We start from the raw sequence: 25,011 nt of genomic DNA, 5'->3' as shown, positions 1-25,011 counted from the left end.
GCGGGCTCGCACGCGCCCGCGTCCTCTCACACGCACCCGCGTCCCTCAGGTGGGCTCACATGCGCCCGCGTCCTCTCACATGCACCCATGTCCCTCAGGCGGGCTCGCATGGACAGATGCAGGCGGGGTCTGCCTTCAGTCTGACGTTGAGGCAGAGCCTAGACACAAAAAAAGTGCATGCTCTCACTGGTGACTTTCATAGTGATCCTGTGTAGAAGTGATGCTGTTTTAGGTATTTGGGTTAAATATAACAGTAGTAACATTCGTTTCATCTGTATTTTTAATTCGGCTGCTGGAAAATGTGTGTCCCTGTTGGATGGTGCCCTCTTGGGGATGTGTGAACCTGACCACCTGCAGTGGGGTGGGGCTGGTGTGTGTAATTGAAAAAATGACTACATACATAAGTCATTTTGAATTCTGTTCCTTGGCTTGTTGGCCCAGGAGTCCCATCACTGGGGACCTAGTTTATACAGTTCCTGGAGCCCCCAAAACGGAGCTGCAGGGAGCACCCCTCCCCCCACAACAGGGCTGCAGAGGAACGTTTACCGAACTGTGGAGACCACAGCCCCACTTCAGTGGCAAAAACCCGGCCCATCGTGTGTTATCTGTCACGTACACGTAAAGAAAGGCCAGGAAAGTGCTTAGCCGTGTTCGCCAGTGTGATCAGGTCCCAGCAGGGGAGGGACGTTCCTCGTTGCCACCCGGCTTTCTGAGTTTCCCACTGTGACAGAGCACGGACTGCCTGCTTCCAAAGCTGGCCGCAGCCTGAGGGTGGGCACCTCTCTATGACCCCACCTGACTCCACCTCCCCCAGGTCCTCCCCCTTTTCCGTCTCTGTCGATTCTTCACCTCCCCCCACAGCCGGGGCCTTGTTACTTGTCTCCTGCCAAGAGAAAGCCTCTGGACGTGCCATGAAGTTATCTTTATGCCAAGTAGAGAGATACCAACACAACGCTTGTGCTCATCACTGGGGCTCAGACTTCGGAGCGTCTATGAATTGTGCATCTTCTGTCTTTGCCGTGTCGAACTTCCAGACTTTGTTTCTCTGGCTCTTGTAGGCTCATCGGAACCTGTCTCAGCTCCCAAATTTCGCCTTCTCTGTGCCGTTGGCTTATTTCCTGCTGAGTCAGCAAGCAGACCTCCCTGAGCAGGAGCTCAGCTCTGCAAGGGAGCAGGCCTCTATCCTGATCCGACAGGCGCTCACCATGTTCCCTGGAGGTGGGTGCACCCTCGCAAACCCCCGCATGCACGTAAGCACAATTCAGAAGCTGGAAATGAGTCACAACTGACTTTGGTATCCAGCTGTCTTGGGGTTTTAGGATAAGTGTTTTGATACTGACTGAAAAAAATTTAGTCTCTGAAGACGGGTGTTTTCTAGAGAGAGGGATATGAGCTGCTGGACGTTAGCAGAACCGTGCAGGAGGGACCCAGTCCACAAATCCCATTTCTCATTGAGTTGGAGAACTTAGAGACAGGGTTGTCCTGGGATTGCACAGAGGTCCTTCCACCATCCCTGTGTTCCCTGGAGTGGTGGGCTGGTGTCCACGCAGAGACAGAGTCCTGTGGGCTGATCTTGGTGGTGACAGGAGATCAGAGGGAGCCTGCTGCCCCATCAGGGTCCTGGTGGAGTTGGGTCCTCCTGCCACGTGCGGTTTCACAGAGGGCTGTGTGCCAGGGACAGGCCATGAGGCTCATGCACACTGTCCCCACAGCCCCCTCTCAGTGACCCCTTCACCTCTGTGAGCCTGCTGCGTCCCAGGCCAGGCAGAGGAGGCAGCCAGGATCCCCACTTCTAGGGCTCACATCCCAGGGCAAGGAGACAGGCAGTGGAATGAGCTGAAAAGGATGGTGTATCAGGTGGTGCTAGGTGCTGGGGAGAAAACAGAGCAGGGGGTGTAGACAAGGATGGTGCAGGTCTGAGGAGGTGGCCAGGGCAGGATTGAGGCCTGTGTCACTGAGGATTCCCACCAGACTTGTACATCTGAGCCTGACACGCAGGGCTGCCTGGCCAAGTCTTCGGAGAACTGACCGTTCCCCGTTGAGGTGTGTGAGGTTAGGAGGCGAGGCCCCTGGTGGGCTCTGGCTGTTTGTGTGGGGTCAGGGGTGTTGGCAGCTGCGTGCCGACTGCTGGTGGTGTTTCTGTGCAGCCTGGGGGTCCTGCTGCACACTGAGCTGCCCTGCTTTCACCCATCCCTGGAAGGTCACTCAGAGACACGGTTCTCCAGGTGACGTGGCTGTGGCGAGGCCTCGGGTCTCAGGGAGAGCGCTCTAACAAGTGGGCAGAGCCTGTCTCCGCCCAAGGCCCAAGCCCCACAGGCTGGCTCTGGCTCCCCCAGCAGCCTGCAGGTGGAACGTGTGTGAGCTCAGTGGTTAGGACGCCTTGTGTGTTTGCCTGGTGGGTCGTGGGTGCGACCCCTCAGATGCACACGGGGCCGCTGGGAGGCAGGGCAGACGACCACGTCTAAGGTGGCAGAGCCCCACTGGGGGCTGGTGCAGGTAGACTGGCCTCACCCTGGTGTCACCCCGCCCTTGAGGGCCCCTCTTCCTCCTGCAGTCCTCCTGCCTCTGCTCGAGTACTGCAGCATGCGGCCCGATCCTGCTGTCGCCACTCACCGCTTCTTTGGACCGGATGCCGAGATCAGGTAAAGACAGGACGGGGCCCGCCCACGGCTGGGTCACGGGGATGCCCCTCAGAGCAGAGTCCGGGAACCATTTGCACTCAGACCCGAGGCTCATGAGGCTGGCTGGCCCTGGGAGGTCCTGCCAGGCGCTCTCTGCAGGAGACCTTGGCGGCCAGACTGTTGTCCCACCGAGGAGGGCTGGGTCCCAGGTCCTCGTGGGCATTGCCTCACCGCTCAGACCCAGAGCTGGCGGGTGCGAGAGCAGCTTGCGGCCCAGAGCTCAGGCCTTCCTGATGGGAAGTGGGCGGGGTGTGGGGCCCCCTGTGCCAGCACCTGCACCTGCTGGGTGGGCTTCGTATCCCACACCTGTACGCGCATGGATTGTCTTTCCCAACTGTCTTGTGAAAAACGAAGGTGAACGTGCAGCGTGGGAGCCCCGTTAGTGAACCAGCATGGCTCTTTAGCGTCTCTGTGTGCGCAGACGTACACTTTTCCTCTGTTTTACGTTTCTTCTAAAGAACTCGCACTTACTACGGCCCATCTCCAGTCAGCAGCCCCTCTGGGCAACTTCCTTGGCCCCCAGGCTGCTGGACAGGCCCCTGCACCCTCCCCAGAGGTGCCAGTGGGTGCGTGGAGTCTGTGCCCTGGCGGGCTCTGCTCACAAGCCCCCCTCTCCCACAGCCAGCCCCCTGCCCTGAGCCAGCTGGTGAGCCTCTACCTCGGAAGGTCGCACTTCCTCTGGAAGGAGCCCGCCACCATGAGCTGGCTAGAGGAGAACGTCCGCGAGGTTCTGCAGGCGGTGGACTCTGGGGACCCCGCGGTGGAAGCATGTGAGAGCAGGTGGGCCTGGAGGCCAGGGGGGACAGGGCAGCGCTTGGCCTGATGGGTCCTCACGAGAACGAAGCCCATCTGCTCAGGGTGGTTGTCACAAATGTGGCTGCAGGGCCAGGGCGGGCTCCATTCCATGTGCTGTCCCTTTTCTCCCTGGGCCTAGGCGGAAGGTGCTCTACCAGCGTGCGCCCAGAAACATCCACCGCCACGTGGTCCTGTCCGAGGTCAAGGAAGCTGTTGCCGCCCTCCCCCCGGTAAGGGAGAGGGGCTGAAAATGGGAGCTTTGTCACCTGCTGGGCCCCTCCCTTCCCAGCTGGGGTTTTAAGAGGTGGGGCTGTGCTCCTGGCTGTCTGAGCGGCTCGGGGGGCCCTGGAGCCGCACGTGTACCCCTGCCGTCTGAGCAGGGCAGGGTGAGCGTCCCCGCCCTTCACCCAGTTTCTTAGTCCAGTAGATGCAGCCTCGCAGCCAAGGACCGATTCTGTCAGACTGACGGACTCCTCGCGGAGAGGCCTAGACTAGAATCAGCTGGAAGTCTGCTGGGGGCACAGCCGGGGCTCACGGCGGTTCTGTTTCCCTTTCTGAAGGACGTGACCACGCAGTCTGTGATGGGCTTTGACCCTCTGCCTCCCTTGGACACCATCTACTCCTACGTCAGACCAGAGAGGTACCTCTCCGTCTCCTGCTTTGCTCCTTTGCTTGGGTGGCTCCGAGGTCAGTGCTTACGGCTCCCTGGCGCTCCCTGCCACCTCCAGACACGGGCCCTCGGAGGACGGTGTGATTGGGGTCACGGGTCAGCTTTCGCTGGCCGTGTCCTTTCACTTACTTGTCTGATGTAGAAACGTTTTCGGTCGGGTTCTAGAGCAGGTGTTGGAGGTAACAGTGGGAAGCAAGAGTAACGCACCACCTCTGCCCTCATGGAGTGTGCGGTGCGGTGGGGGACGTGTTAATTATGGAATCTAGAAATAAGTGTAAAATCAAAACCACAGTAAGAAAGTGCTGATACATAGGACTCAGAACTGAGAAAGGCCTGTGTGGCCAAGCCCGGGAGAGCTTCAGTGAGGGCGCAGCTAGCCCAAGTCGGCAGTGGATTTGTGGACTGCGTTTAGCCCTGGATTGCGGGAAAGCTGCCTTTTTCTTTCCTTCTAGCCTTTCAAGCTGAGTGACTGCCTTACCACGAGGCTGTCGGCACAACCTTGTAGATCTGGAGTGATAGACTTTCCCATTTCAGAAAGCGTGTTCTTTCCAGACCTCAGTAGAGGTAGAGCGCATTATGTAGGATAAAGGAATTTTTCTAAAAGTTGGACTGCATGCTTCTAGGGAAATAGTGCCCACTTAAATTCTCAGATTGATTAAGGTGATACTTAGGCATTTGTAATGTTGGTAGGTTCAGAAAAAAAGCTGTCTTGCTGGACATTGTAGCCCTGAGGAGTGATTGAAGGGCTGTGCCGACCCGAGGCCATCAGTCCTTAAATGTCCAGTGGAGCTGGGCTCCAGCACCATGTCTTACCAGGAGGGCACTCCCCAGCACACCCTAGAACCTTCTCTTCACATGACCACTTTGTATCCCCTGCGCGGCGTTTCTTAAAAGTGAGCCACCCGAGCCGTGGCAGGTGACCCTGCACACTCTGCTCAGCTCAATCAGCCAGGTCCCCAAGGGCCTGCCCCCCCCCCGGACACCCTTCCCTGTGAGGCCTGAGCATGTGCCTCAGCTACCGCGTGGGCTGTCTTCCCCCCGACCCTAGGGCAGGGTACACAGCTGCACCATCTGACCTTCTTTCCTCTTTCAGGCTGAGTCCTGTCAGCCATGGAAACACAATTGCTCTCTTCTTCCGGTCTTTGTTGCCCAATTATACCATGGAGGTATGTGAGCATGTCTTGGCCTCTCTCTGCCACGTGGGTTCAGGCTGGGCCGTGGGGTTGTGCGCGTCTAGAGGCTTTTACTGGCGCCAGCAGCCAACCTGCTCAGGAGACCGGGACATGCCCACCTGAGACCGTAGCCGCCACCTTGGCCCCTCAACTCAGCGTGGCTCCTTGACCTCCCGCTGGGGCCTGGCCTCGTTCGTCAAACGTGTTTGGGTTGAGGAGCTCCCTTTTCCCGGCAGGGTCCTGGGCAAGCTGGGTTGGGAGTGCTGGGCCTCAGGGCCCAGGACAACCCTGCTCAGACAAGTCTCATTGCTGCAGGGGGAGAGGATGGAGGATGGAGGGGCTGGGGGTCTGAACCGCAACCAAGGCTTGAACAGGCTGATGCTGGCCGTGCGAGACATGATGGCCAACTTCCACTTCCACGACGTGGAGGCAGCTCGCGAGGACAACCCCGAGGGGGACGGGGAGTGGGACTGAGCCCGCATCCATGCCGTGCCCCAACGCTGTACAATTATGTTTCTGATTGCTCTTCTGGTCGGAATTGGCCAGTTCCCTGGAGTAGAAATGCTGATGTGTCGTCCGCCTGCCTCCTTTGTGTCTCCTATAAATGTGAATGGGTTACGCTCTGTGCAGCGTGAGCTCTTCTTTCCCGGGGCTGGAATCTGAGGCAGGTGGGTCCCGGATCCGCACAGACCCCAAGGTGTCCCAGGAGAGAACATGACCCAGAGTCACACACAGCAGCCAAGCCCCAGCCCCCTGTGAGCTCTCTCCATGGCCACCCTGCCCTCCACAGTTTGGGGCACAGAGTGGAGAAGGTCCCACAGGTTTTCGGTGCAACATCCCTGCTGAGAACACCAAGGTGTTTGCCTCCATTGGGAACCTGGAACAGGCCGGCCAGGGACAAGAGGTACTGACACCAGAGTCCTTGGGCTGGGCACCACTGATGCAGAATCATAGTGGTTTTATGGGGAAACTTCAGGACAGCCCTGAACGGGAAGGAGGCTGAGAGGTACACCTTGGGAAGGATGTCCTGGCAGCTCTGGAGATTGTATGTGGCAGAGATGAGGGGGCATTTGATTGCGGGGGAGGGGAGGTCAACAGAGCATGGGGGAGAGCTCATCACCTGGGGCAAGTCCTGGCCTGCTCCACAGCTCAGCACCACACAGGGCTGCCTGTCGCTCAGGAGCCTGATTGGTTGTGGAAGGGTCAAGGACACTGAGGTTGGGAGCTGCCAAGTCTGTTGGGCCCCCTCCCGGCCCTGACCTCCACTCCTGTAAGTAGCAGACGGGGGTGTGAGGAGGTGCTGCTCACACGCTCTAGGCCAGGATCAGTGTTGGCTGGGCCTCTCAGGAAGTCCCGTACAGTGTTCTAGACATTGATGTGCAGTCACCTTTTGGGGAGATCTGTGAGCTTATCCTGCTGGGAGCTCCCAGCATTTGGGGGTCAACAAAAGCCTCTGCTTTGAACACCCATGGAAGGACAGCGCCCTGCAGACATGTTGATGTCCGTCAGTTACTACCCATACTTCATCCCATGTCACTGTAACTGGATTTGGTGGGTGGGATCGAGGACGATTGAAATAGTCCCAGGCTGTCCTGGATCCACATTTCTCCCATGAGGGTGTCCTGCGATAAGCTTCAGCCAACAGGACCAGGGGTCTGCTGGGTTCCTCCAGGAAGGGGTTCGTTCTCTCATGATGACAGGCAGGGAGAGCTTGGCACCCTGCCTCTTCCAGCCTTAAGTACATCTGGATGGGGATGCGCTGTCCGGAGCTGCAGCAGTCGTTTTACAACTAGGAGTTGGTGACCTTCAAAATAGAGCCAGTGTTATAGAGATAGCGAGGTAGAGCGAGGCTGGGCCCAGACCAGGGTGAAACTGCTTCCTTCTGGGCCTGCTGTCCCGAGAGATGATTAAATCATCAGTGTTCAGCCAAACTGCTCGGGTTTAGGTCATTACTTGAAGCTCTGAGTTTCCGTGGAGATGAGAAGACAGCCAGCTCTCTCACATCTAAACGTCTGCTTTAAAGGCTTGCTCTGCCCCCCAGGGTCCAGGCAAGGGTGAATGGGCTCCTCCCAGCCGCCTGCTGCCCATGGTCGGATTGCTAATGGGTTATGCACTCTCCCATCAAGTCGCACTCTACCTCAGGGTAGCACAGACACCACAGGGTGAGCAAACAGGGTGTTCCTCTCTCTCAGTCCAGAGACCTCATCATGACCCAGCTGTCGGCCAGGCCACGAGCCAGGAGGAGCAGGCTGCACGCCCCACATGGCCGCTCGTGGGGCTGTCTCCTGGCTGGCCCCCAGGGTGGGGGAGCTCCGTGAAGGAAGCAGGGCTTTGGCCCTCTGGTCAGGCCGTGACCCCCACCTCCTGGTGTGGCCATGGTCGGACACTGTATCTCACTGGACTCTGCAGTGAGGGGCTGTGTCCACACCAGCCCCCCCCCCCCCCCCCCAATGAAGCTCACTGGTGCATCAAACGCTCACGTGCTGCGGGCCAAGTGTGTGCCTGGCACTGTTCTTGGTGCTGGGGACCCCACAACTGGGCTCCTGTTCTCACAGCCTCACATGTGGGTCCAGCCCGCCGTCTCAGGTTGGTACGTGCTCTGAGGGGACAGTTGTGTCCACCACCTATCTCCTGGCCATTCCTCAGTTTCTCCCAGGGGCACTAGAGATCGAGTTGATACCGTTGGCCTTAAGATTATCTGTGATTTCATTTAGACGTTTCCCTCATAACCATAACTAATCACAAAGTTGAGAGTCTCCGTCCCATGAAGTCCCCAACGGGCACATCAGAACCAGATGGGGAGTCTCGAGGCCTCACCCGGAAGAGGACTGGTTGCCTGCCAGAGGCTGTCCAGTTCTCACGCTCTTTGAAGTCTCAGGCGGGGGGAGCATGTCCATCTCAAAGGCCTCTTTATGGAGCTGGAGATGCTGACTTCCCTGCGATGTGCTGACAGAAGCTGACAGAAGCAGGGGCAAGGCAGCAGACTCGCAGTTGGGGCCCCCAGAGGTGGAAGGTGGTCCTTGGTGAGGGACGGCTGCAGTGTGAGTCCTGGGACCCGTGTGGCAGGGACAGAGCTGGGGCCTCACGGCCACGGGCCTGCACAGCCCCTCGCTGCTGCTGGGACCACCCTCACTGGCCGTGGCACCACCCTGTGGTCCTGGGAGGCTCTGCTCCCTTCAGGGTTCTCCATGAGGAGGAAAGAATGGGAGGTGTGAAGTCCTAGGGCGGGGAGCTCGGCGTGTGGGCCCATCCTGTGCCCGGTGCCTGTGGGGTGTGGGTGTGGGGCTGTCTTCTCATGTTCTCCGTGGGGAGGCGGGGGCTGGGGTCCTCGTGCCCTGCCAGCAACAGGCCAACAGGTCCACCCCCACGTGTCGCCCTGTGCAAACACGTGGCCTATGTCCACCAAAAGATGGGGCCAGAACACCCAGTAGGTACTGTTTGTAACAAGACGGGAGATGCCCAGTGGGGTCTGTGCATTAGACTACTACTCACAGCCACGAGGATGTCAGGGAGTGGCTCCCAGGGCAGGCAGACGCCCTAGCTGTTCTGGGGCAATTAACGTTTTTGTGATTGGTCTGGGTGCTGCCTTCCTGGCTGTGTTTAGGTTGGTGCATCCACGAACCTGCAGATTTACAGCTTGTGTACTCTCATGTATGATGTTCTTCAATAAAGAGCACAATCAAAAGGGGGAGCAGCTTGTCAGTGGGGTGAGGCAGATGGAAGGGGTGGGTAATATTTGTAAGTGGGACCGAATGTGTGATGACACGTGGGCCGCCTGGCACTCGGGTGGGGGAGAGAAAGTGGGCTTGAACGGGAGTGTCACAGATAACACTCAACCCTGAGACCCTCCCTCCCAGCTCCCTCCCAGCCCTGCTGCCACCACCGAACAAGGCCCTTACCTTTCTTGTTGCCTCAGGTTGTCTCCCTTGTCCGCAAACCATTCTGTTCTCCTCCCACCTCTGCTCTTTAGAGGAGGAACTTGAGTCTTCAGCGAGAAAGTGCTGGGAGCACCCTGGAGCGAGGCCATTCTTGGCCGTGCACCATGTGGCTGGAGACAGAGGTCTGCCCTTGAAGTGGTTTCTCTGTAGAGGAAGTGGGGGCTGTCAGCTCTGTCCCTGCCCCTCCCCCCACGGAGGATGAGGCAGAGCAAGAGCCTGGTGTGACCGGGATGCCCTCCCACAGGGCTCCATGAGGGGGCTGGGCGTCCTAGGGGGCAGGGGCTGCCCTTAGTGAGCATCTAACATGGCGTAGGGAGCTAGGGGTTCAGGCTGGGGGTGCATGGTCAACAGCCAACAACTGTTTCCAAGGCAGAGTGGCATCAGGTGGGTGGCCAGAGATCAGAGACGCCTCCAAGGAGGAGGTGGTGTTTGCAGGGGGCCTGGAGCAGATCTAGAGGAGGCCCCCACATGGGCAGACCCTGGGCGTGGGGCCAGGCTGGGAGCGCTGGTTGGCTGAACACAGGTGAGAGGGGAGACGCCCTGCTGAGCCTGAGTCAGGTGTCCTTGGAGCCAGGGCAGCCCTGGCTGTTGTTTGTGCTGCCCAGAGGAAGGCCGGCTGGGGTGCCGTGCGGGGTGCTCTCTGATCGTGCGTCCAGGGTGCACGCCCATCATGTGGCCACCCTCAGGAGGAGGGGCTCCGGGGACTTTAAAGCTTCATTCTTCCTGGGACCTCAGCCCACCCCAGGCCTGGAGACGCAGGCGGCCTGGCCAGCCACGAGGCTGCAAGCGGCATAGAAATGCATGTCTGGACCTGAGCAACGGCACCTCTCCGGAAGAGGTGGGGAGGTGGGCTGAGGATCTGGGGTCCGGAGAGACTACAGGGTTGGTGCAAGGGAGCTTGGGGTCCTGGCTGGGAAGCAACCACTCTGCCGGGAAGCTGGGGTCTCTTCAGCTGGGTCATGGCTGAGCTGACTGACAGGGTGAATGTGAAGGCGGTCCGGGAGACACGAGCCCCGCTGGTGGCACTGTGAGCTGAGCAGGACGCCTGAGAGTGAGGACCCCTTCCTGCTCCCTGGTGGGACTATGTCTATGCAGGGTCCCCAGAGGAGGCTGCTGGGCTCCTTCAACTGCACCCCCCCAGCCACCCCTCACCTGAGGCTGGCTGCCAACCAGACGGGGCCCCGGTGCCTGGAGGTGTCCATTCCTGACGGGCTCTTCCTCAGCCTGGGGCTGGTGAGCGTGGTGGAGAACGTGCTGGTGGTGGCTGCCATTGCCAAGAACCGCAACCTGCACTCGCCCATGTATTACTTCATCTGCTGCCTGGCTGTGTCCGACCTGCTGGTGAGCGTGAGCAATGTGCTGGAGACGGCAGTCATGCTGCTGCTGGAGGCCGGCGCCCTGGACACCCGGGCGGCCGTGGTGCAGCAGCTGGACGACGTCATTGACGTGCTCGTCTGCGGTGCGATGGTGTCCAGTCTCTGCTTCCTGGGCGCCATCGCCGTGGACCGCTACGTCTCCATCTTCTACGCGCTGCGGTACCACAGCATCGTCACGCTGCCCCGCGCGTGCCGGGCCATCTCCGCGATCTGGGTGGCGAGCGTCCTCTCCAGCACGCTCTTCATTGCCTACTACAACCACGCAGCCGTGCTGCTTTGTCTCGTCGGCTTCTTTGTAGCCGTGCTGGTGCTCATGGCGGTGCTGTACGTCCACATGCTCGCCCGGGCCTGCCAGCACGCCCGAGGCATCGCCCGGCTCCATAAGAGGCAGCGCCCTGCCCACCAGGGCTTCGGCCTCAAGGGCGCCGCCACGCTCACCATCCTGCTGGGCATTTTCTTTCTCTGCTGGGGCCCCTTCTTCCTGCACCTCTCACTCATGGTCCTCTGCCCTCAACACCCCACCTGTGGCTGCGTCTTCAAGAACTTCAACCTCTTCCTCACCCTCATCATCTGCAACTCCATCATTGACCCCCTCATCTACGCCTTCCGCAGCCAGGAGCTCCGAAAGACCCTCCAAGGGGTAGTGCTGTGCTCCTGGTGAGGCTGCAGGCTCGAGGCCGCGGTGCTGGGCAGAGGGAGCTGGTGATGCCATGTGGCCTGTGGAGCAGGGCAGTCGCTTGCCAAAAAGGACAGACGAGATGATCTCCGGAGGTGTGGATGCATGGACCCTCTGGGGCCAGAGAAGGGAAGAAGCACCCATCTCCAGGAGTTGCCGTGGAGAGTGCAGGAGGCTGGGGAGATGCTGGGGCCACAGGCTCGAGGGGCAGGTGCCGGGCTTCTGGGCAGCATCTCTGCCCACTCCTGGAGAGCTGTGCCTCCACCCAGGGCCCTGGCAAGCTGTGCACACACCCACCTCGGCTGCCGGGTCTGGGGATTTGTGCCCCTGCCTGTTGGGATGTGAAGTCTCTGTGTGAGGAGCGTGACAAGTACTGCTCCCTAGGAGGGCCTCAGGAAGAGGAGCTTTGTGACCAGCAAGACCTGGCCTTCCAGGAGCGCTCCAGGAAGCAGTGAGCTTCTGTTTCAGGCAGAGGGGCTACGGTGGAGGGGGGCGCTGGTCTAAGGCTCGGTGGGGACCAGAGAGCTGGGGGCCCATCCGTGTGTGCAGCACGTACCCAGCAGACAGGGCCAGCCAGTGCCTGCCCGGGCCAGCGCAGAGGCTGTCGGCCGGAATCAGAGGCCGGCATCCAGGGCGTTAGGGCTGGGAAGCATTCTGGCAATAAATGCTGTGCTTGGTGCAGACTCATCGCTGCCCGCCTTGCCTCCTTCTGGAAATTGCTCTAGCCTGGAGGGAGGAGGAAGGGGGAGGGGCAAGAGTGGGGTTGAGGGTGATGGACAGGGAGAAGCGAATCCCAGAAACCAGCCAGAAACCATGGCTGGCAGGCCCGGGTGAAGAACCCACAGCCCCAAAGGACCCAGAGTGCCCGAGGCGCTGCCCAAGGCGACAGTGTGGGGGCCCCAATGACACCTGCTCTGGGCCTGTGTCTTCGCTTTCTCCTCGTGGTGTAAACCCCAGCTCAGAGCACCTAGAGTGAGAAACAGCAGCTGCCCCCCCCCAGTGACCTCCATGGGGACCCGACTCGGCACAGTCCAGGGTGCCCTTAGCTGCAGCAGGAGCAGGACCACCATGACCCATATGTGACCTCAGCCTGAACACATCCCTGTCACAGCCCAGTCATGCCGCCCCTCCTCCATGTCTGCCCACAGTGCAGAGTGTGCTGGGGGGTGGGGCCTGCTCTCCCCCAGGACTGCCCTCTTGGGAAGTGCTTGAGGCAAGGCCTCCCAGAATGGAGTGGGGCTGTCCAGGGACTGTCCAAGCCCAAGCCCCGAAGGAGTGGACATCTGGGGTGAGCCCTGCTGCTGGTGCCGGGGAGCCCTTGGGCCCCCCCCTCGGTTGCAAACCTGAGTTTCTCACTGAAGAGCCCACCTGGTTTCCTCCACAGATACTGAGCATACAGTCGACCCCCTTCCTGACACAGGTTCGGCGGCGGCAAGGGTGATGGTATCAGCCAGTTCGAAGGCAGGTCTAGTAGTGCCTGAAGTTTTCGGCAGCCACTGGCCAGCCACCCCCAACTCTGCCCCAGCCAGTCCCCACCCATGCTGGCAGCTTCAGCCCAGACTGCTAGCCTCAAGGCCAGGAGCTGGTTCCCGGCAGGGCTAGCCTTTGCAGGGGGACAGGACGGTGAGTCAGCCGTGAACCTGGCACCAGAGCCCCCTGGGGAGGGAGGGAGAGCGGGCCTGGCCCGACGCCATCACGCGGGGAGGCAGGGCGTGCGGGTAATGGGTCTTGGCCAACGGGATGCTGCAAAGCTCCTTCCTTTGCTCAGTCGGGGAGGTGCAGCCAGCTCCGGGGAAGAGCCAAACGCTCACCGAGGACCCCCTGAATGGGGACAGGGAGGGGCCCCAGGCAGCCGGAAGCCAACCACCGAAAGCCACATCACGGACACGCTGTGGGGGAGGGGTGTCTCTTGAGAACAAAAGACCCATTTCTAGACTAGCCAACTGGAGAGCTTCAGGGTGGGGGGAAGAGGGGCTATGCGCAGCCACACCCTGTCAGTGCACTCTTGAGTCCAGCTACACACAGGCACACCACAGACCTGTTCAGCCGACGGCTTGTGGGACCTCCACGCACTGTGACCGAGACCCCTCCTGGAAGATTCAGAAGGACCTTATTACAAGGTGGTTTCACTACAATGTCTGACACCAGTGGCATTCTGTATGTGTAATATAATGTCTGTACTGCATGTCCACTTGATACCTTCCTTTCTCTTCTGATCAGTGGACCCTCTTTCCCCGTTTGCCTCCCAAGAATCCCCCAGCTCTGCCTTAGGCGCACACTCTCTCACTACATGGCCCCTACCACCATGTTGTGTTGGCCTCACGTGGACCAAGAGTCCAGGAGTCCGGGTGACACCAGGACGTGAATCAGACAGAAGTCACAGCCCACCACTCCCCACCCTGTCAGTCCCTCGCCTGGCTTGTGTCCTTTTGATAATGCCTGGCACCAGTATTCACTGAGCAGCAGCTACGTACCAGGCACTGTACCTGGCAGGGGTACAAAGCATCCCCACGTACCAGGTCCATTTGGAATCTCACGGCAGACCCCCGAGGGAGGAGGGGCAGGTACCTGGCATCCCCCACTGCAGAGAAGGACCGTGAAGCTCAGAGCTGCCGTTGTAAGCCACCCTCCTTCTGACTCGGCGTGTCTGAGCCCTGCCCCATGCTTTCTTCTGGAGGGCTGGGTGCCTGCTGCAGCATCTTCCTGCCTGCCCCACCCCTGCTAGAGTACCTCGTCTGTCCCTTCATGCCACAAGACAGGGAGCTGAGAGGCGTCCATCTCGGTCTTTGGGGTGGGACCGTGGGGCTGGTCCCTGAACGGGTGTGGGGAAGAAAGACTGTCCTTGCAAAGCCGTGGGGTGGGGCTGCCGCGGCGGCGGGACCCGAGAGGGCAGCCTGGGCGGGGCCCGAGAGCCAAGAGGGGCTTCTATTGTCCTCCCTGGAGCCCGCCAGCCCCTCCCTCCAGTATGCGGGGGCCCCCAGACTCCCGCCCCCGCCCCCCGCCCGCGGGCCCCGCAGACCCTGGTGGCGGCGGGCGGAGGCGGCGCGGCGCGCGGCCGAGCGGGGATGCGCGGTGCTGATGCTGCAGGGCCGGTGCTGCATTCTGCGGCGGCGCCCCCCGATTGGCCGCGCGCGGTGACGCCAGGCCGGGCGCTGCGGGCGGGGCCCGGCCTATAAGAGCGGGCGGCGGGGGCGGCCGACCCTCCGCAGCCAGCCCCGGCCTGTACGCGCGTGTCCCGCAGCCGCCCGTCGCACGCACCGAGCATGAGGGAGATCGTGCACATCCAGGCCGGCCAGTGCGGCAACCAGATCGGGGCCAAGGTGAGGACGCGCGCCGCCCCCGCCCCGCGCCCCGCGCCCCGCGCCCCGCGCCCCGCCCCGGCTCCGGGCCCTGACACCGCCGCGCAACCCGCCTCCCCACCCACAGCCGGGCCCCGGAGGGAGGGAAGCAGGGAGGCGCCGCACCCCGAGCCGCCCTTGCCGCTGCGAAGCCAGGAACAAAGGGACGAGCCGGGCCCCGCGCCGGGCGGCCGGGCGGCCGGGCGGCCGGGGCACCGGGGTCCCTGCCCTGCCACGTCCACATCGTCTTCTCTCTGTCCCTGCCCGGGTTACCTCAGGCCTGCGGGAGCGCCGCGCAAGTCGGCGGCTGAGCTCCATCCACAGCGGCTGCAGCTGTGGGGGCTGTTTGGGCGTGGCCCTCTTCTTTGGGGTCGCAACTCAGCCTTGAGCGAGATGGGTGGGGTGGGCAGGTTTGGGTGGGGCGTCCCCTTCAAAGACGAAACGATTCTGTCTGCCCTGCTCCCGCTGCCCCCAGGAGCAGGATGTCCTCCAAGCCGCCAGAGCCACCCCCATGCCCCAACCTCGTTGTTCAGCTTCCTGACCCCACCCTATTCCTTTGTTGGGGGAGGGGTTGGGCCCAGACTCGGGGTGACCTTGGTCCAGGACTGGACTTTTCCTCCAGCTCAGCCCAGCCTGGGCAAACCTCCCGTGGGTTTGGACAGCACCCACCCAGGGACTGTGGAGTCTGGGGGTGGGATGTCGGGAACAAAGCCCCACTCCTGGGATGGAGAGCTGCATCACCACCTCCATTGTTAGCCCACCTCGAAGATGTTGGAACTAAGGGGAAGAGGAGGTGGTTAATCCCCACTGGAACCTAGGAGACAGGTGTCACGTCCCCAAGTCCAGGGAGACTATCCCTTGCCCAAGGTCACGCAGCAAGTGCGAGACAGAGCCACACTACCCTCCGGCTCTCAGTCCCTGCAGATGTCCAGCCCAGGGCTCAGGCTAGGTGGGTGGGGCCTGCTGCGCACTGGGGCACCCCACAGAACAAAACCGGGGAACGGGGGCGGCTTTGTCAGGACCAAGGCCAGGGACCCAGGGTGGGAGTGGTTGCAGGGCGGGTTTCCCAAAGGAGGCAGTGGGAGGAGACAGGTCTTGGAGGTGAAGGGGCCTAGGAAGGGGGTTCCTCTGGAGGCTGTTGCCATGGAAACGAGGCAAGAACAAAAAGCTAATTACAACGCTGCTGGGGCAGCCTCGTGGCTGACATATAAATTGCAACTTCTTCTCTAGGGTGGAGGTGACTTGGACCGGGTGGAGGGGTGGTACCAGGGAGACTCCCTAATCACCTGAAGAAACAGCTGTGCCTGCCCCAGGAAGGGGGCTGGGGGAGGGGGAGGCCTGGGGGATGATGGCCTCAAATCAAATCAGGACTCCCGGGGCAGTCGCTGACAGCTGCCCTGGCCAGTTGGGAGGGGTGGAGGGCTCATTAATGTGGTCACAGGGGCCAGGCCTGCCCTGAACATCTGCTCCTCGGAGGGTCAGGGGTCACTGGGGGAAGGGAGGGCAGCCCTGAGTTCTGCCTGAGCCTGGGGGAGTGGTGATCTGGTTATACACCCCTCCTCCCTATGGCCTGGACAGACACATATCAAGCAAAGGCAAGTCCACGCCCTGAGCTGTAGCTGCGGTGGAGGGAGGGCTGGGGGGGGGGTGGCAGGAGGGGGAGGGAGGAAGGCAGAGCCAGTAGCCTGAGTGCTGGACAAGTGTCCTTGGCTGAGATTTTTTTTCCTGCTTCTTAGAGGTGTGGCCTCCTGGGTTTGCTCATTATTTTTTTATTCCTTTTGGGTTGATTTTCTTACTTTATGTTGTTTTAAAAATTAGTATCTGATCCTTTCTAACAATTCAAACCAGAGAGAGGTGGATTTTGTGGGGAGAGGAGCTATTTCTTTCTTTTCCGCCTTTTTTGGTGACCAGTGACAGCAGTTGAGCATCTTCCTTCTGGCCTCCTTGTCCTCGAAAGTCTCCAGAGACCCAATTGAACAAAGTGCTCAAAGCCCCCCGGGCCAGGCCCAGCTGGTGCTGCCGTCTGCCCTGTGGACAGGCGGTTCATTGGCCGTTTCTGTCTCCTGATCCCATGGTGGCTGTGGGTGCCCTGGTGAAGGGGGCGGGCGAACTTTTCCTTCCCATCACCAGCAGCGACTGGCCGATGGGCAAGGGCGGCAGCTCTAGCGAGGGGCCTGGCTGTGGGGGATGGAGAGGGGTCAGGGCGATTGGGGCCAGGAGAGAACACACCTCTCCTGAGCGGTAGCTTGCCGGCATTACACTCACGACAACGATCACGATCGCTACGTATTGACCACTGTGCCTGGTGTTCAGGCCCAGCGCCTCCAACACGTGCGGTGAGATAGGGGATCGCCCTTCCCCCAGGGGTCGCTCCGCGAAGTGGAGGCACCGCCCAGGAGGGACAGGGCAGGGGTCGGAGTCTAGGTCTGCTCGGATCCATTAGGGTGGGCGGGAACGCCCCCTCCCACCGACGCCACACAACAGGCGGATGAATCCGGGGACCCCATCCTTCTCCTCTGGGGTGCAGGGCCATCCAGGAGCCTTTGTCTGCGCCCCCTTCTCTCGGCCGCTGGGCGGAGCCTCGGAGGGGCGGGCCCTGGCTCTGACCGCCAATGGGGGGAGGGATTTCCTGCTTTCCCTGAACCCGCCTCCTAAATGGGTCACTGTAGCGCTTGCTGTGCTCGGGGCTGGGAGGGGCTTCGAGGTCCTGAAAGGGTTTAACACCCGTGAGTCGGCAAGCCCTCCCTCCGCGGAGCCGCGTCCCCCCACTTGCAGTACCGACGCCTCCCGGGCCCCCGAGCGAGGACGCGGCAAAGGATCAGCACCACGGACAGCGCAAAGGGCGCGGGGGTCTGACGTAGGAGCCACGGCCAGCACCCTGGGTTGGATCCAGGCGCCCTCTGGCAGTTTTCTCAACTGCAGTGATGGTCATGAGTATTTCTTCTTTAATTTACAAAGTTGTATTTTATTATTGATTAAATATTACATAATATATTTTACTAATACACTTATTATAAGTCACATTTTTTATTAGTTTTAACCACAAAAGCAATTAATATAGTCTTCTAAAAAGTTGAAACATTGGGGATAAGTGTCCATTTAGCCACCTCATGCCCCTAGGTCCTGCTGTCCTGGGGGGACAGTTTTGTTTTCCATTCTTCCAGCCTGTTTTCTGTGCATGTGCATCTATCTATCTATCTTTGTAGAAAAATGTAACATCTTTTGAAGTTCCCTTTTTTATTCTACATATCATTATGCAGTGTGCTTTTCCCTCAAGGATGTGTCTCGGGGATGTGCTCATATCCGTGACGATATTTTACTGCACCACAGTATCCCAAAGTATACTGATTTTTAAAGACTTTTATTTTTGTTATCTGTGCATATGGCTTTACAGATTTAAATAGCATCTAACCTTTTAACTCAATGAAGCCACTATTTGCTGAATGCATCAAGCCTTATGCTAACCCCTTAAGGAGGATACTATTATCGTGTCCACTTTACAGATGAGAAAACTGAGGTCTCAGGAGAGAGAGTCACTGGCACACACTGACTGGTGCTGGTATCTTGTCCATCACCTCCTGGAGGACCATGCTTTCCAGAGATGCATTTTCAGTAACTCTCTGTGGATGTGTTGATGGCAGGGTGACTGACTCACTCCCTCCTGGCCCCACACTTGCTGTCTCAAGCTCATCACTCCTCTGCAGGGGCTGTGGTGTCCCTGAAACCAGAGGTCTGGGGTGTCTCAGAGCTCTGGGGACCAAGACCCTAGCTCCCGCTTTCATGTAGGCCTCGGGCTGAGGAGGCCATGAAGATCCAAGTAGTGGTAGGAAGCTCTGATCGGGCCCCGAATGTCTCAGTGACATTTCTGTGTGTTTATTTTTTCTAATTACAAAATTAACACACACAATGTAAAAAGAACAGTTAACAATGACAAAACGGGGAGTAAATCCCCTACCCTCACTGAGTGACGACCTCTGATAACAGCCTCTCTGGATGAACTGCCAAGATTTTTCTATGCATTTTATAATAATGATAACACTGTTGATAATGATCAGTTTTAATTTTTTATTTATTTTTTAAAAATATTTTTTATTAATTTGAGAAAGAGAGAGTAAGTGAGAGCACAAGGTGGGGGGGGGGTAGTTCAGAGGCAGAAGGAGAGGCAGATTCCCCGCTGAGCAGGGAGCCCTGATGTGGGGACTCTGGGATCACAACCTGAGCCGAAGGCAGACGCTTAACTGACTGAGCCAACTAGGCGCCCCTAATTACCAGAGTTTTAAAAGATATTTTCTAACTAATCTTTTGTTATTGTTTAGAAATTAACATGTGACAATTCCAAAAGAGCCAAAGGGTATACAGTGAGAAGAACTTTCCCCCAACCCAGACCCACATTCCCAGGCCCAGGTCCTTGGAACGGACACCTTTGTGCCTGTTAGAGACATCTATATATAGATAAATATGTGAAAACTGGATTCTAACTGCTTTTTTCACGGAGCCGTCTTTTTGCCAGCACATGACTCACATGTAGAGTCCTGTTATTTCTCGAGGCCTTCATACCATTCATCTTCTGAAAGTCACTCCAACCCTGAGGAGCAAAGGGGAGGGGCACTGGGAAGTCACGCAATGTGTGACTAATGACCCTCCCTCATGGGCCTACGGTGCTCCACACAGCTTGGAAATGCCCTTGGGGTGAGGGCCAAGCTCTGTGCAGCCGTCCCTTCACCCAGGGGATGTGTCTTTGTGTGCTGACATATAGGCACGCATTCACATGCTTCCCATGATCAGCTCGCTTTATTCCCACAAAGACTTGTTTCACCATCAGGCCTATTGAACAGATGAGGGCCCTGAGGCACAGAGAATCTTCAGGACCTGCCCAGGGTCGCACAGCTGGGAAGAGGTGGTCCAACTCCTGAATGTAGGCCCTGCTCTGTGCTTTTGTGCTCTGGAGCCGATTTTGAGAAGCGCTGTGGATCCCAGCCCTAGGGGGAGTAGGGTGGGTGGCAGCAGGTGGTGGAGAGAGTGAACCCTGGGAGTCTGGGCTGTGCCAGCTCTTTGCGGACAGGTTGGGTGAACCAGGCAAGTCATTCCCTACTCAGGCTCCCCGTGGTTCCCATTGGCTGAGGCTGATGATGTGCTGGGCCCTGCCAGACCCTGTCTCTGGACATCTTTTACCCGGACACTGAGGGGCACGTGTATCCTGGGCTCTGTCTCTGTCACTTACTGTAGGCAGCTCTTTGCCTTCTCCATGCCTTGGTTCTTTCATCTGAAAAGAGAGAATAAAGAAAACCACCCCAAGAGGGTGTTTATTACTAACCCCTCATGGAGGAGTGGACTGTCCAGGGCTCCTGGTTAGCAAGTGCAGAGCTGAGTCTGGGGGACCTGGGTCTGTGTCATCTGAGCCCTGAACCACTCTGAGGGAGCCAGGCACCATGAACGTATAGACAGTGGATGTGCATATTTACTATGATGATTTTCTTTTTTTTTTTTTTTAAGATTTTATTTATTTTACATAGAGAGACACAGCGAGAGAGGGAACACAAGCAGGGGGAGTGGGAGAGGGAGAAGCAGGCTTCTCACTGAGCAGGGAGCCCGATGCGGGGTTCGATCCCAGGACCCTGGGCTCATGACCTGAGCTGAAGGCAGATGCTTAACGACCGAGCCACCCAGGCACACCTACTATGATAATTTTCTGACAGATGACAGAGCTTGGGGCTTTTCTCTGAAGTCACTCAAAGGGGCTAGTGCAAGCTTTGGGTCCAGGCCCCTAATTTGACACCCAGGGCAGAGTTCATGGGAGGGAAGGGCCTGGTGGGGGTCATAAGCACCTGCTGACCCTTCCTTTCCCCCCTGCAGTTCTGGGAGGTCATCAGTGATGAGCACGGTATAGACCCCAGTGGCAACTATGTGGGGGACTCAGACCTGCAGCTGGAGCGCATCAGCGTCTACTACAACGAGGCCTCTTGTGAGCTCCCACCCTGCCCCCATGCTTGATCTGGGAGGAGGGAGGAGAGGGCACCTTGACTGCTGGGTCTCAGCATCTCTGCCCTCCTATCAGTTGGTTGGCAGGTGTAACCCAAAATAAAGATGAGGAACCCTAGAAACTGCCACCATAGTGAGATTCAAATATGTGTAATCCTCACATGCATAGTCTAGGGGATGGACAGGGTTGGGCAGGGTCCTGGAGGCTCCTCAGGAAGCCCATGGGAGGGTCCAGAGCGGAGGTCACTTAGCCACTGGTGTAAGATTATGTCCATAGCGAACTGGAGAAATATTAACCTGCCCCCGTGGATGTATTATGTGGTCCTGGCTGTCTAGGGTGTTGACCATGATCCCCATTTCACACGTGGTTCCAGCCTCTCTGACCCCAGAGTCTGAGCGCTTATGGTGACAGCATGACTCTGGCAGGCCAGGGCAGGATTTAGAGGGCAGGAGTAGCCCCTGACCCTCTGTGACCCACATAACCCACCCCTTTCCCCTCAGCTCATAAGTATGTGCCTCGGGCCATTCTGGTGGACCTTGAGCCCGGAACCATGGACAGCGTCCGATCTGGGGCCTTTGGGCACCTTTTCAGGCCTGACAACTTCATCTTCGGTAAGTTTCCCTTGTCCCACACTCTGATGCAGACCCCATCACGGGCAAATCCAGATCAGCAGAAACGACAGGGCAAAGTCACCCCTTAGCAGGACAGAACTGACCTTCCCGTTCTGCATTGGGTAACAGAGGCCCAGAGGAAGGGTTCTGCACAGGGCAGAACAATGTGTGGAACAGAGAATTGAGCTTATAGGACTGTTACAGAGCTGGCAGGACAGGAGTCAGTCTCCAGAGGATTCAAGTTCACGGGCATGCAGCTGTCATCAAGAGGGCATCACCCCATTTCTGTCTTCGGGAATTCAGCACCCCAATTGATGGGCACCAGTCCACATTCAGACCCCAAGCGGCAAGGGATTCTGGGGTTCTGGCGGCTCTAGTTGGCACTTCCAGCATGACCAGCCGGCGGCTGGAGGGTAGGGCTGGTAGACTCACCCAGAACCCCCCCAAGGGAGGCAAAGCCGGGTTCTCAGTTCCTGTCTAGAGCCCTTACTACCCGGCACCAGGCAGTGAGGTCCACCACCCGCAGCATGGCTGGCGTGGAGGGTCATGGAGGGAGTGAGAAGGTGTGGGCACCCTCATTTCACAGAGAGGAGACAGAGCTTCCACAGTTGCTCTCTGGTATGGCCCCTGTTCAGGCAGGCGCTGTAGGTCTGACTAGTCTGCGTCCCCCTCCTGCTGCCCCCGCACCCCCACAGGTCAGAGCGGGGCCGGCAACAACTGGGCCAAGGGTCACTACACGGAGGGTGCTGAGCTGGTGGACTCCGTCCTGGACGTGGTGCGGAAGGAGTGTGAGAATTGCGACTGCCTGCAGGGCTTCCAGCTGACCCACTCTCTCGGCGGGGGCACGGGCTCGGGCATGGGCACGCTGCTCATTAGCAAGGTGCGTGAGGAGTACCCTGACCGCATCATGAACACCTTCAGCGTGGTGCCCTCGCCCAAGGTGTCGGACACGGTGGTGGAGCCCTACAACGCCACCCTGTCCATCCACCAGCTGGTGGAGAACACGGACGAGACCTACTGCATCGACAACGAGGCCCTGTACGACATCTGCTTCCGCACGCTCAAGCTGGCCACTCCCACCTACGGAGACCTCAACCACCTGGTGTCGGCCACCATGAGCGGCGTCACCACTTCCCTCCGCTTCCCGGGCCAGCTCAACGCCGACCTGCGCAAGCTGGCCGTGAACATGGTGCCCTTCCCGCGCCTGCACTTCTTCATGCCTGGCTTCGCGCCGCTCACGGCCCGCGGCAGCCAGCAGTACCGCGCGCTCACCGTGCCCGAGCTCACGCAGCAGATGTTCGACGCCAAGAACATGATGGCCGCCTGCGACCCGCGCCACGGCCGCTACCTGACGGTGGCCACCGTGTTCCGTGGGCGCATGTCCATGAAGGAGGTGGACGAGCAGATGCTGGCCATCCAGAGCAAGAACAGCAGCTACTTCGTGGAGTGGATCCCCAACAACGTGAAGGTGGCCGTGTGCGACATCCCACCCCGGGGGCTCAAGATGTCCTCCACCTTCATCGGCAACAGCACGGCCATCCAGGAGCTGTTCAAGCGCATCTCGGAGCAGTTCACCGCCATGTTCCGGCGCAAGGCCTTCCTCCACTGGTACACGGGCGAGGGCATGGACGAGATGGAGTTCACCGAGGCCGAGAGCAACATGAACGACCTGGTGTCCGAGTACCAGCAGTACCAGGACGCCACGGCCGAGGAGGAGGGCGAGATGTACGAAGACGACGAGGAGGAGTCCGAGGCTCAGGGCCCCAAATGAAGCCGCTGGAGGGGCGGAGCCAGGATGCGGCTGTGGCCAGGAGGCCTGTCCCCCAGAGCCCCGTCGCCATTGACACCGCCCCCAGCCTTGCCCCCGCCAGCTCCGGCCATGGCACCCCAGGGCTCCCGAGTGCTTGTCCTCCAGTATTTACGGCATCCCCACCCCACGTGAGTCCTGTCTTCCCTCCATAGGTCGGGTCCACTTCTGTGTCTGCTTTATTGTCAGCTCCAGGCCTGTTTTATGGTTTGTTGTGTTTTCTTTTGTTTTTTTACGGTTTGTGTTTATATTTTGAGGGGGGATACTTAATAAATCTATTGCTGTCAGATATCCCTGCCTGGTGCTGGAGATTTCTTTTTATTCTGGAAAGTTGGGTCCAGAGGGGTGAGGAGGGACAGACAAGGAGGCCCTGGGAGTGGGGTGAGGGGGAGGAAGGGTCACTGTCTCCCAGACTGGTGGCTGTGCTTGAAGCCTGTGGGTTCTGAAGGCACAGCTGCTGGGAGCTTCCGGAAGTGGGGTCTCTGGGGTTGGGCCATGCCCAGATGAAGCCTCATCCCAGAACCACAGGTGCAGCTCGCCCTGGACTTGAGAACTATCCCTATCCCCTACAGGGAGACCCGCTCCAGAGCTTTCCTCTGGCAGGCCGCTGGAGACCCTAAGGAGAGGTGGGAAGGGAGGACCTTGAACCCTCCGCAGAGAAGTGTGGCGTGTGGGAGAGTGGAGTCTTGGGCCCTGAGAAGGGGCTGGTGGGGGTTAGTGGGCTGTGGCCCACGGTGGCAGGCACACCCCAGGACGCCCTGGCGGGGAGCTGTGTGCTGGCCCCACGCGCCCCCTGGTGGCCTTCCTGTGTCCGACTGCACGGGCGCCTGGAAGGGGCCCACCACTAGCGTGGATGGAGGGCGACTGGGCCCCAGACTTCCCACACCCCGCCCCTCGAAGCCAGGGCTTTCATCCAGCCTAGCCCCACCTGGGACATCAAAGCGGCTTCAGTGCAGCCCTGGCACCCAGCCTTCTGTGCAGAAGAAGGAAAGCCAAGGAGACCGCTGGCCCTGAGGTAGACTAGGAAACTGAAGCCCCCAAAAGGGTCCAAGTCTCGGGCTCTCGCCCTGACACAGGCTGGGCTTTGGGGTCTTTGGGGCCCCCTGAGCAGCGGAGAAGCACGTCCTAAAAGCCAGTGCTTCTGGGCACCTGCTCTGTGCCTGGCCACACTTGCTCCCCACCTTCAGATCTGTGTCCCTCCACCCCACACATGCAGTGACCGACGAGGCCACATGGTGAGTGGGGGGTTGCGCCCTGCTCTGGGCCGCAGCAGCGGGGTCCCCCCCTCCACCAGGGCCTCGCAGGGCTGCTGTCCTCCACACAGTGCAGGCCGTGGTGCCCACAGCTCAGGTTCTCAAGGCTTTCGGGCCCCAAGAGAGTTGAGACACCTGCCCAGTGTTGACCAAGGTCCGTCTGGCCCTTGACATTCACAGATGCTCCTACCGGGCCCCAGGTCCACTGTCTTACTGCGTGGCGCCTGGAAGGGGCCCACCACTAGCGTGGATAGAGCTGCCTTCTCCTGAGAGCTCAACACGTACATCTCGCTTAACCTTCACAATGATGCCACGAGGTACACATCTCATAGGCAAAGAAATGGAGGCTCAGAGAAGTGAGGGCATTTTCCAGCTGACAAGTGGCAGAGCCTGGTGCCGGCCTGGGCTATGCACCTCTCCATTTGGCTGAAAATGGCCAAAAATTGTACTTCCCTTCTGAGCACTGGCACCCACCAGAACTCAGATGAGCCTGGCCTCCCTGGGCCACCCTGCCTTTGTGGAGTTGGCTGTCAGGCCAATCCCTTCCTTCCTCCTCCCAAGGCCCACAGCCCAACTTAATACAAGTGTGTGGTGTGCATTTTGGTGGGGACTGTGTTGGTGGTGATGTGGGGAGGTGAAGGAGAGGGACCCCAGCGCCTCCAGCCCCCCAGCCCATCTCTCCTGCTCCCCAGAGCTCATCTCTGCTGCCCCCCA

The 25,011-nt window shown here is 59.2% G+C and overlaps 2 protein-coding genes across 2 annotated transcripts in view; both read left to right on the top strand.

Annotated features, from left to right (window-relative positions):
* TCF25 (transcription factor 25) overlaps positions 1-5,941 on the top strand; it is a 22,837-nt gene extending 16,896 nt beyond the window's left edge. Inside the window, exons 12-18 of the mRNA XM_035024547.1 lie at positions 1,059-1,218; positions 2,555-2,642; positions 3,303-3,461; positions 3,616-3,706; positions 4,037-4,116; positions 5,240-5,312; positions 5,634-5,941. Of these exons, the coding sequence (XP_034880438.1) occupies positions 1,059-1,218; positions 2,555-2,642; positions 3,303-3,461; positions 3,616-3,706; positions 4,037-4,116; positions 5,240-5,312; positions 5,634-5,792 (810 nt within the window). The 3' untranslated portion in view covers positions 5,793-5,941. The remainder of the gene's footprint in view (positions 1-1,058; positions 1,219-2,554; positions 2,643-3,302; positions 3,462-3,615; positions 3,707-4,036; positions 4,117-5,239; positions 5,313-5,633) is intronic.
* A 244-nt stretch (positions 5,942-6,185) lies between these two features.
* Positions 6,186-23,028, top strand: LOC118023396 (tubulin beta-3 chain). Its single transcript, XM_035024498.1, has 7 exons — positions 6,186-11,290; positions 11,578-11,759; positions 14,326-14,442; positions 14,550-14,628; positions 20,500-20,608; positions 21,127-21,237; positions 21,933-23,028. The coding sequence occupies exons 1-7, from the start codon at positions 10,340-10,342 to the stop codon at positions 23,006-23,008; spliced, it is 2,625 nt and encodes an 874-aa protein (XP_034880389.1). The 5' UTR covers positions 6,186-10,339; the 3' UTR covers positions 23,009-23,028.
* The last annotated feature ends 1,983 nt before the right edge of the window (positions 23,029-25,011 follow it).

This window comes from Mirounga leonina, unplaced genomic scaffold (genome assembly GCF_011800145.1).
Source record: "Mirounga leonina isolate KUSES-001 unplaced genomic scaffold, KU_Mleo_1.0 Mir_180, whole genome shotgun sequence".
Lineage (NCBI taxonomy): Eukaryota > Metazoa > Chordata > Mammalia > Carnivora > Phocidae > Mirounga > Mirounga leonina.
The sequence above is the reverse complement of the archived record's forward strand: the minus strand, read 5'-3'. Positions and strand labels throughout refer to the sequence as shown.